The sequence below is a fragment of the Dipodomys merriami genome, unplaced genomic scaffold (assembly GCF_024711535.1).
Source record: "Dipodomys merriami isolate MVZ:Mamm:240054 unplaced genomic scaffold, mDipMer1.0.p SCAF_9, whole genome shotgun sequence".
NCBI classification, from domain to species: Eukaryota; Metazoa; Chordata; class Mammalia; order Rodentia; family Heteromyidae; genus Dipodomys; species Dipodomys merriami.
The window spans coordinates 43718560-43730685 of NW_027206512.1; the positions used below are offsets into that span (position 1 = coordinate 43718560).

Here is a 12126-nt window from a genome sequence, read left to right on the forward strand (position 1 = left end):
TTCATATAAAAGAAAAACATTCTAACAATATGTAAAGAGAAAGATTTCTGTCATTTAAAATATGGAATTATATATATATAGCTCACAAAGAGACTTAATTGTTATAGTTTAGCTTGATAAACTATTTTGGGAAAAGTGTGAATGTATCAGACACAGAGGTATCGCTGTGTTACCTGTCTTACTGTGTCCCCTTCCTGATTGCTAACTGTAATCATCTTATCTTCACCACCTAAGGCGAGCAGGTTCTCCGAGTTCCAACATCCACATGTGATTCTCTTAGTATGTTTTCCTGAGGGGGGGAAAAGAGAGAGAGGATTTTCATATAAGCACACAAATGTCTCCAAAAAATTAAAAACTAAGCATGAAGCCCTGAGCTCAATACTGCCTAAACAAACACACATACAAAACATGTGATGGGCAGGTATGGCTGATACACAAAGGAGGAATTTAGAAATGTCACAAAGCAGTTTGTGTATAGATAAGAGTTTTGTCTGGACACAGCATAGGCCCAATCATAAAAAGGCTCCTTGAGGAGTGTTGGTTGTCACATTACCAAACCTGTAACAATGACGTCTTAAGAGAAGTAAATCCCAAAGCAGGAGCGTCATCTTTACTTAGACTGATAAGCCTTTGATCTAAGCAGATTTGATCGTCATAGTTTCAACTGCTCCTGTATAGTTATAATATGAATGAATAAAAAAGCCCTTGGGAATCTCCAGGTTAATTCTATGAATGAGAAGAATGGGTAAATACATAGGTTCAGAAGCTATACTGCCTCCCTTGGAATCTTGGCTCTGCTACTTACTGTGGGTCTATTCCCCGGTCACCTCATCCACAAACTAGAAATAACAGTGGACCTATCTTACAGGGCTGAGGAATGAATGAATGACAGCACTTGCAATGAAACCAGGCAGCCAGGAAGTGCTTTAAAGATGTAAAAGATGTAAAAGATGTAAAAGATGTAAAAGTTGGAGCTAGTGTTAGCTGCAATTGAGAGAAGAGACCACATTCATTTTGTATACCTGACAGCACCCCTGCAGAAAGCAAGCATTCAAGAAATGATGTAAAGAGTCGATTGGGATGCAGGAGTGGGTGGGGCCTGAGGGAGGCTCAGCTCACAGCACAGTGGCTGGAGTGGAGGAGGCAAGAGAATGAGGGAGGGGACAGCGGTTGCAGGGGGCAGCAGAGGGGGTTCTGCGGAGATGGAGAGCCGCTGGAGGCTCCTCAAATGTCCAGTTTGAGAATACAGGTGGCCTTTATATGCCCAAGCATGCAGTAAGAACAAAGTCACAACGACAGAAGAGAGACAGCTATACATTTCTCTAGAGGAACTAAGTTGGGTGATTAGCTCAACTCTTCTCAGGCCTATTTTATACAGTTATTAAACAAGAATGTCAGCGGAATCAATATTTCATATTGAGTATAAAGATCAGATGTAAAATCATGTACATATGACAAATACTGATATAAAAGTAATCATGCTCTGATAAATTATTTTCTTTATTTTCCTCTTTTTTTTCTCAGTCGTGGGACTTGGACTCTGGGCCTGAGTGTTGTCCATGACCTCTTTTGCTCAAGGTTAGTGCTCTACAATTTTGAGCCACTGCTCCATTTCCAGTTTTTGGTTAATTGGAGATAAGTCTTTTCTGTCTAGGCTGGCTTCAAACTGCAATCCTCAGATCTTAGCCTCCTAAGTAGCTAGGATTACAGGCATGAGACACCAGCACCCAGCCAAATTATTTTTTATACTTCAAGTATCCAACTTTCTAGATATATCTGCAAATGGGAAACAGAATGTCTGCTGAAAACAAATAGACCACTTGTATGGTAAAAGTTGACTTCTGTAACTTAAATGATAATACTGCTTAGCTTGGCATTAAAAATGAAAATAAAGGCTGATGATTGGGAGAGAGAACGTAGATGAATACAGTCACAAGAGCCAATGTACATATGTGAGCGTGCAACTAGGTAGCTTGAGGAGGTGGGTGGGCTTGGGAAGAAGGATGGAAGGAATGACACTGATCAAGATGCACTGTACTTTGTAATAAAAAAAAAAAGCTTACAAAGTTGCACTGTGCTATAAGTTGACATGTTGAACTGAAAACTCTTTGTACAACTAAAGATGATAAGAAATAACATTTAAATATTAAACCAAAAATCACTTATTTGTTTTCTTTTTTTTTTTTTTTTGGGTCCGGTCATGGGGCCTGAACTCTGGGCCTGGGCGCTGTCCCTCAGCTCTTCAGCTCAAGGCTAGCGCTCTACCACTTGAGCCACAGCACCACTTCTGGCTTTTTTCTTTTTGCTTATGTGGTGCTGAGGAATCGAACCCAGGGTCTCATGCATGCAAGGCAAGCGCTCTACCACTGAGCCACCTTCCCAGCCCTAAACCAAAAATTGAAATAAATATTAAAGAATTTGGAAATAATTGAGCCAATGAGCTGTTCTTAATGGAGCAGCACTCTCAGATTTTCTGAGGTGTCATCATGGTTTCACACTTCTATCTTTCCTGGCCATCTTCATGTACCCTCCCACTCTTCGAGAGTATTCAGAGGGCAGGTGCCAAATGACCATATCTGGAGATCTGGAGGAACCAAAGAACCTGACACCAGGTCAAACAAGAAATCAAAGCAAGGAAGTGGCGCTGTAGCTCAAGTGGTAGAGCGCTAGCCTTGAGCTGAAGAGCTGAGGGACAGTGCTCAGGCCGAGTTCAAGCCCCACGAACGACAAAAAAAAAAAAAAAAAAAAAAAGATATCAAAGCAAACACCGTCTGGTCATGAACCTAGAGACAAAAACCTATAGACCTATAGGCCAAAACCTAGATCGAACTGCTATTTGGACAGAATGAGGGATTCAAATTAGGAATCTGCATGTGCTCCATTCAAAGAGCTACCAAAGGCTCTTATCTATCTACCATTGGGGACAAAATGAATATGTGTTACTGGGAAATTTCCAGTAAGCAGAAGTGATCTTCCCATTTAGCTGTGTAAGGCTGGGCAAGGGATGGTGTTCATGCCGAGACAGATCTGCTGCAGCACCAGCGGATCCAAGGCCACAAATTTAATGTGAGCTAAAGCATCTCAAATATTTAGCAGTGTTTCCAGCTGTCACCTACCAAGGACAGGAATCTTTCGAGATGTCTGATGATTATAAATAAGCAAATTTCCTTTCATAGTTCCAACAGCCAGGAAACTTCCAACTTTTGACCAAACAAGGAAAGACATTTCATCCCTGTGATGTTGAGATATAAATGATTTCGATTATTTGACTAACATTATTTGACAAGTAACAATATGACCTCAAAATAATCCTTTTTTTAAAAAAAGTACTTCATGAATAAATTTAATCTCTACTCAAGAACAAAATTACAACTAAACTTCCAAATATTAAGTGCTAAACAAATTTTGGAGATGCTTTAAGATGACTTAATATCTACTAGACTCAAAGAACAAATATATAATAAATATAGACTTTAACTCGGTAATGATGAAATCTTAAATGTCAGGATGACTCATGGTATTAATTTGTCTACTTAGTGATGTTTTAAATTGTGGTAAAACACACACACACACACACACACACCTTACTAGATGGTGAAACTCCATGCTTTATTTAAGTTCCCAAGATTCTGTCTCACTAAGTGGCTGGGCACCGTGGCACATCCCTATGATCCCAGCTGTAGGGAAAGCACAATGGCTGCATGTTCTGGCATGTGCTTGTCATCCTCAACAACATGGGAGAAACACAAGTAGAAAGACAACATGCTTTGAAAATTACAAGGGGCTGGAGGTGTTGCTCAGAGGGTGGAGTAGCTGTAAGAGCTTTCTGAAAAGTGTTTATGTAAACCCAAAGTGTGTAAAGGCTGAAGAAAAAAATGAACATTCTAAGACTTAGAAAGACTTTACACTGGGAAGATAGCTCCTGCAACTCCACTCTACCTCTCCTGAGCCATCTGGAGTCAGAGTCTCTATGCAAAGGTCATCTTTGGCTCTGTTCTTCCTGGCCATCTATCTTTCTCTGGGTTCTGTTATTATTCTTTAGTAAATAAATAAACTGGAGGCATACATCTGAACAGAGTGTGTATGTCATTGCATGCTGTTCACCTGTGGTCCCATGACACCATGAAGCAGATATCATTTCTATTCACCTGTGGCCCCATGACACCACTCATTTCCAACAGATGAGGCTTAGTGAAAAACTAAGTAACTTACCTAAGGCTTCAATGGCAGTTTTAGTTGTAACAGTATTGTTTTTCCATATGTGAAATCTTTTTCTCTTTTAGTGGGGATCTGTAATTTATGTCATCCTCCAGTACTTCTTGAGAAATGTCCATCCCAATCCTACCCTCCTCATGCTTTGTCTACTTAACTGAGAGACTTCTGAGGAACTGAACAAGCATCGGAAGAGGGAAGGGCCTGGCTCCTTTTTGTGAAGAATAAGCTGAGTCTACAGCTGCTGGTGAGAATGTGACTTCGAATAAAGTCAGTACAGAAAAAAGAAGGGCTGGGCCATGAGACTTCACTGTATCATTGGACCGCCAGACCCAAAGATCCCCACAGCCAATCACTTCTTTATACTTCCCCAGAGACATTTTGTCTCATCTTTGCCATTTTTAGTGTAATCTCCTGAAAGCAACTAACCTTCCCTTCCCTTTCCTTCTCTTCCCTCTTTCCCCTTCCTCCTTCCCTCCTTTCTTCTTCTCCCTTCCTTTCCCTTCCTATACTGTTTTTTTTTTTTGCTCAAGGCTCCTGCTCTATCACTTGAGTCATATCTCCCCTATGCTTTTTTTCTGGTTAATTGGAGACAAGATTCTCTCAGATTTGTATGCCTGAGCTGGCTTTGAACCTTCATCCTCAGCTCTCAGCCACCTGAGTAGGATTACAGGGATTAGCCACCAGTGCCCAGCCAGAAGCTATTTCTATTTCATGGTTATAATAGCTTTATTCTAATTAATGGAATAAAGTCAGAAGGATAATACATAAATAATATATAGTATCTACAATAATATATTATATATAATTAACATATGCTATTAATAAAATAAGCTTTTGCTTTTAGAAGAAAATAACTCAAGGTATCTTTAAAGTCAAAATAGCAGGAACTGTCAGCATCAGTCCTACAAATAGTCATAAGTGAAGATTTAAAAATAAAACAACTAAAAAAAACAGTTGGGAAAGGCTAATTTCCACTTTATCAGTATATACTGTATGCATGTGTTAAGTATCACTTTGTACCCCATTAATACATACAATTACTAATGTTAAACCCAAAACATAAGATAAATAAAAAAAATAAAGTGTGGAGACCACCAGTTGAACAGCCAGAAAAACTCTCACCTCATGCCGCTGTCTAGTTGGCTGGTCTTGTTTGTGTTGGCATCCCATAGATAAATGCAACTAGATTTCTCAGCGATTACTGCTAGGATGTCTCCATCTTTATCCCAGTCCATAGACACACAGTTGCTTTTAAAAAGACAGCCAGGCATTACTATATAGTTTTCTTAAAGTAACAGAAAGGAAACTCACATACCTATTTAAAACTTTTGTCCACAGCAGGACCATTTGCTGTATTTTGAAAAGCTCATTAACACTAAATGAGAAATTCAACCTTTCTTCACTGCTTACTTTAATTTCTTGTGTGTGTGTGTGTGTGTGTGTGTGTGTGTGTGTGTGTGTGTGTGTGTGTGTGTGTGTGTGCGCGCGCGCGCGCGCTTTTGAGGCAGTGGAACATTTTTTTTTATTTTTAATTTTTTTTTGTCAGTTGTGGGGCCTGAACTCTGGGCCTGGGTGCTGTCCCTCAGCTCTTCAGCTCAAGACTAGCACTCTACCACTTAGCCACAGCGCCACTTCTGGCTTTTTTTGCTTATGTGGTGCTGAGGAATCGAACCCAGGGCCTCATGCATGCAAGGCAAGCACTCTGCCACTGAGCCATCTTCCCAGCCCACATTTTTAATATTCTATTTTCATGTACTACATTAAATATAATTTGTTCTTTTTGCGTGAGAGTCAGTATGGTGCTTCATACTCTCACTTGGCTTTTTTGCTCAAGGCTGACACTCTGCTGAGACATACCTCTACTTTCCACTTCTAAATAAAATTTATATCTAATAAATGAGCAGATTTTTCTTGAATGCTATATAGGGCTTGGTCTGTCCCTCAGCACTTCAGCTCAAGGCGAGTGCTCTACCACTTGAGCCACAGGCCACTTTCAGTTTGCTGGTGGTTTATTGGAGATAAAAGTTTAATGGACTTTCCTGCCCACACTGGCTTTGAACCTCAATCCTCAGATCTCAGCTTCCTGAGTAGCTAGGATTAATGGCGTGAGCCACCAGTGCCCAGCACTACATGTAATTGTTAACATTAAGATTTCAATGATTATCTCATATTTACAGAGGAAAAAAGGTACTATAAGAAATGAAATTTTAAGTAGGTGACAGTGGCTGTGCCTATAAACTTAGTTTCTCAGGACTGAGGTTTGAAGCCAGCCTGGAAGAATATCTCCAGTTAACCAGTAAACAGCTGGAACTAGAGGCTCACGTGGTAGAACTCCAGTTGTGAACAGAAAAAGCTGAGTGAGAATGCAAGGCCATTAGTTCCAACACTAATAATGAAAGAAATGAAATTATGCCTAGATAAGCTGCAAGTGAGGTCAACAAAGCTGGTCAAAGGATTATGGTCATTTTATATCTTTGTGGAATAAGGACAGTGGTCACTTAAAGTTATAATAATAAGACAGGAAATGCTCTATTCTTAGTGCTTAAGATTATCTAAAATCTGTTATTCCTTTTTAAAATGTAAAATTTATCAAGTCTTGAAAAAGATCCAACCTCTTCTTCCCTATAATGCTATTTTTCATTTTGCGATTCTGCTCTTAGATAAGGGCTAAGTCATACCTTGATTTACACTTAAAGTACAAATATCTTCAATTATTTTGTCAAATTGTTAAAATATATTTGGGTATCCTAATTTTCTATACTCTCAAAACTTTTGAGAATATGGAAGTGAAAAGTCAAAATTGTTGATAAAAATCAGTTAAAAACAAACTTTAACAGTGTTTGTTTTTTGATCAGATTCAGCTATTATAAATATAGTGAAAGAATTATATAACCAAGATAGATGCCAGAGATTAGGCGATCAATTTTATACAATTTACTCAAAGAAGATTTTTACTCAGTGCTTTCTTAATTTAGACAGACTATGGTAACCTCTTGTTCCTAGAATATAGAAATTAGAGGCACCAATTAAGAGAACACTTGGAAATGTCAAAATGGTAGAATCAGATAGTGGGCTGGGCAGGAGGTGGAAAGGGCTTGAGACCAAGAGCCTTGAAACATGTGATTTGCAGAAAAGTCAAGAAACTACAGAAAGCAAATGGGAATTTTAACAGCTTAGTTGAGAAATTTTATATACCTTAATAACTGCTGGGATTGTTGGAATAACTAATGTAGGTGATAGCTACACTGAATCATTACAAATGCCTAAATTACTCTTCGAATGGATCCTGAAAGAGGATAAAATTAACATCTTCGTTTTTTACAAAGTAGGTTGAAAGCAACACCTTATCAGAGAGGAAATACTAAAGTATATGCAAGTTGTATTGCTAATCAAAACATGCTTATTTTAGACTTACAATTTTTCTATAAAGCTTCTCTCTGATTGTGTATGTTAATATACATATATTTCCTTAACCATTTCTGGCATAAATAAGCCAATCTCTTTGTAAATGGAGAAAGCAAAACATATGAAGCAATTTCTGTGATAAAATTCTACTTGATTTTAAGACTACTTAAAAAAATTTTGCACATGTAATTGTAACTCCTCTGTATGGTATTTTCATAATAAAAAATTTAAAAAATATCTTTTAAGCATCTAAGCGTATAAATTTTTATCTGTCTCTGTACTTACCCAGGTAAGTTAATTTCACTTCTTTTTTGACCATGACGATCAAAGATCTTCACAATGTGATCAGCTCTAGAAGCAATTAGAATATAAAGATAGGGTTGAAGTATTTCTTTATCTATCTATCTACCTATCTATCTATCTATCTATCCATCTATCTAAATTAAGCTTCTATCCAAGTAACTTCAGCATTCTTTCACTATAGTTTTCTATCCTCTGGGAAAAGGATCTATAAAAGGATCTATGTTAGTGCAGTAGGTTGAGTGCCTCTTCCCACCATACAAGGGACACACAGGACTTCTGCTGAATAGATAATAAGTACAGATAGAGTACAGATAATAAGGGCATGATTATGTGAGCATAGTGAATTTAAAAAATTCACTGGGTTTCTTACCCTGTTACTGCCAGATAGTTTCCAGATAATTTTTGCCAAGTAAACTGTACTGGTGTGCCAAGATTTTCTACCAGTGAGAAAATGCGCTGAAAAAAAGCAAACACAATCTTTAATTTTGAAGACATATACAATCAGGGGTTAGTCAGAAAAGACATCAAAACATGATCATGAGACAGGAGGCTGGCTCCCGTGCTGCAGTGCTTGTGTATCAAGTAGGATGATCTGAGGTCAAAGCCAAACATGGGGTCAAACCCAAACAAAAAATCATGATAGCTAGGGCTGGGAAGGTGGCTCAGTGGTAGACTGCTTGCCTTGCATGCATGAGGCCCTGGGTTCGATTCCTCAGCACCACATAAGCAAAAAGAAAAAAGCTGGAAGTGGCATTGTGGCTCAAGTGGTAGAGTGCTAGCCTTGAGCTGCAGAGCTGAGGGACAGTGCCCAGGCCCAGAGTTCAGGCCCCACAACCGGACCAAAAAAAAAAAATCATGATAGCTGAGCACCAATGGCCCACACCTGTAATCCTAGCTACTCAGGAAGCTGAGATCTGAGGACAGAGTGCAGTTCGAAGCCACCCCAGGCAGGAAAAACAGAGAGACTTTTTTTTTTTTTTTTTTTTTTGGTCTGGTCATGGGGCCTGAACTCTGGGCCTGGGCACTGTCCCTCAGCTCTTCAGCTCAAGGCTAGCGCTCTACCACTTGAGCCACAGCGCCACTTCCGCCTTTTGTCTTTTTGCTTATGTGGTGCTGAGGAATCAAACCCAGGGCCTCATGCATGCAAGGCAAGCGCTCTACCACTGAGCCACCTTCCCAGCCCCCAGAGAGATTCCTATCTCCAGTTAACCACCAGAAAACTGGAAGTGGTGCTGTGGCTCAAGTGGTGGAGCACCCAGGCCCAAAGTTCAAGCCCCACAACTGACAAAAAAGAAAAAAAAGTTATGATCATGAAAAAAGGAAGGATTGTGGATGGTAAAGGTTTGTGATAATGTTTATTCTCCAAGACTTATGTACGAAACAAAACAAAACCAACCAATGAAACCCCTAGTCGTTGCCATAGGCAAAACATACAAGGTGTTTGGTATAAAAACTTTTTTTGTATAATTTAGTGTTTTATAGACATTAAAGATGAAAACAGGGCTGGGAAGGTGGCTCAGTGGTAGAGCGCTTGCCTTGCATGCTGAGGCCCTGGGTTCGATTCCTTAGCACCACATAAGCAAAAAGAAAAAAGCCAGAAGTGGTGCTGTGGCTCAAGTGGTAGAGCGCTAGCCTTGAGCTGAGGGACAGCGCCCAGACCCAGAGTTCAGGCCCCATGACCGGACCCTTCCCCCCCCCCAAAAGAAAGATGAAAACAATTTAAACTTGATTTTTAGTTAATTACTGTACAGATTTGGGGGGATTAAATTTAACAATATTACTATTTTAAAATATGATACTTTAATAAAAATATTTAGTGATTTTTAAGATTTCATGTCTGTATCTCAAAAGAATGTTCTTCCTTTACTCACTAGTTATATTTATTTCATCATGAAGTATTTAATTTTGATATCAGGTAGATGACATAGCAATTCCTATTTATTTATTTATTTATTTATACTGGTACTGGGGCTTGAGCTCAGGACCTTGAGATCTCTCTTAGCTTTTTCATTTATGGGCTGATACTCTACCACCTGAGCCACACCTCCAGTTCCAGCTTTTAGCTAGCTAATTGGAGATAAGGGTCACTTGGATTTTTCTGCTCAGGCTGGCTTTAAATCGCAGTCCTCAAATCTCAGCTTCTTGAGTAGCTGGAATATAGGTGTGAGCACTGCTACCTGGCTTTCTCTTTCTACTTATTCAATCTAGAAGTCACAAACCACATGTAGCTGTTAAGGACCTGAAACATGGGCAAATCAAATCTAGATGTGCTATGGATATCAGATTTCAAAGACTAAAAAGAATGCAAACTATACCATTACTTTTATATTGATTGCACATTGAACTCATAATTTGAATTTACTGAGCAACCATTGTAACCTGTGTAACCATTTTTAATATGGCTTCAAAAAATTTACAAGTACTTTGGCTCACATTATACGTATACGAAACAATGTGGGTCTTCAACACCTAGAAACGTGAGCTTCAGTGAAAAATATTAGATGTTAGTATTAAATTACAGATTAAACAGGGATACACATATCTAGGCATATGAAGTTTAGACACTTCTGGGCGACAATAAAAAATTTTCCCAGGAGCCGGGCGCGGGTGACTCATGCCTGTAATCCTACTCAGGAGGCTGAGATCTGAGGATCAGGGTTCAAAGCCAGCCCGGGTAGGAACGTCCGTGAGACTCTTATCTCCAATAAACCAACAGCAAACCGGAAGTGGCGCTGTGGCTCAAGCGGTAGAGCGCTCGCCTTGAGCTGAAGAGCTGAGGGACAGCGCCCAGGCCCAGAGTTCAAGCCCTACGACCGATAGGGGGATAAAAAAAAATTCTTCCAGGAATTGAAATTAGACACCATCCAATGATCATTTCATGTACTAACATTGAAATCAAACTCCAGTCAAGTGTGCTAGAATCACAAGAAACACATTTTGTAGAGATGTTCATAAGAAAAAAAGAGTTTACGAGCATCCTACTCTTGGATTTTTGCAACTACTTTTTCATGCAAGCAAGGAATCCTTGAACTTGAACTTCATTATCTTCATGACAGACCTGCTTCTGGTTGTGATCTTACATATTATTTTTGTCTTACGCTGTTCTAGTGATGCTCTAGGTTCAATGCAGAGGAGAAAATACTAGAAAACCAAGGTTGAAATGTTGTTTTCCCGCTTCTTAGCCCTAGAGTTTAAAGCGAGTCTCTGAAATGACCTCAAGCGCAGAATGCTCATCGAGAAGAGCTCTTCACTTCTAATACATCACACAAACTGCGAGTTATGGTTGCTGGGCTGTCAAGTCCAATCTCCACGAAGCAATGGGGTGAGTTTTAGAATGGGTTTTCCACCCGCAGGATGGAGGGTCCAGCTGGGGACCAGGGCCCCCGGGTGGGATTCACAGCGAGACCAGGCTTAGAAACGCCCGAGTGCCGAGGATGGCGCGCAGATTTCGCCCTGAATTACGTGCTCTCGCCGCCAGGAAATCTGTAAGCGGATCGATCCAGTCACAGGCAATGCAATTCTGGATTCTTATTCCCTCCCCGCCGAGACTCTGCACGGCTGGCGAGGAGGTCAGCCATAAGAAACACTAGCACAGCGGCCCGTCGCTGCAGTCCGGTGTCGGGCTCCGGCCGGCTGGCCCCCGCCCGGCAGGGTCCCGGTGCCCGCGGCGCTGGCTCGGGTCGCGGTCAGGGTGCAGAGGCCTGGCTCCCCGCCTTCTCCGCTGTTTTCTTTCCTTCTCTGTTGTTCTTTTAACTTCGCTGGGGCCTTCCTCGGGAGCCCCCAGCTCTCCCCTCCTCCTCACGCACTCCAGAGGAGGGGACGGGGCACCCCCTCTCTCGGCGCTCTGCGGACGGAGGGGAGCCAGCGGTCACGCCCCACCATTACCCAGGCATTTATAAATTACTTACCTTCATCTCAAAGCTCCAGCAGCCAAGCGATGTAGGAAGTGCGCAGGCGCACCTGGTCTCCTCCAAGAAGGGTAGAGCGTTCCCGTCACCCAGGAGACCGCGCGAGCAGCGACCAATCAGCGAGTACTACATGAGAGGCGGGGCCCAGAAGGCGGGGCTTCGCTGGAGGCTTCCTACAGTAAAAGGCGGAGGCAAGGACGTAGTCACGTGTTGGAGGCGGAGCGAAGAGCCGGGAAGTTGGGCGTCGCTGGTTCTCGTAGAGCCGCTCAACTTCCTGCCTGAACTCTGATTGGTT

At 41.0% G+C, this 12126-nt stretch overlaps 1 protein-coding gene across 1 annotated transcript in view; it reads right to left on the reverse strand.

The window, feature by feature from the left end:
• The window catches only part of Wdr19 (WD repeat domain 19), a 58402-nt gene extending 46492 nt beyond the window's left edge, over positions 1–11910 (reverse strand). Inside the window, exons 1-6 of the mRNA XM_070012460.1 lie at positions 11832–11910; positions 8294–8379; positions 7906–7971; positions 5338–5463; positions 3117–3232; positions 174–289 (exon numbers count right to left, since the gene is read on the reverse strand). Coding sequence (XP_069868561.1) covers positions 174–289; positions 3117–3232; positions 5338–5463; positions 7906–7971; positions 8294–8379; positions 11832–11837 — 516 coding nt within the window. The 5' untranslated portion in view covers positions 11838–11910. The remainder of the gene's footprint in view (positions 1–173; positions 290–3116; positions 3233–5337; positions 5464–7905; positions 7972–8293; positions 8380–11831) is intronic.
• Positions 11911–12126: the final 216 nt, after the last annotated feature.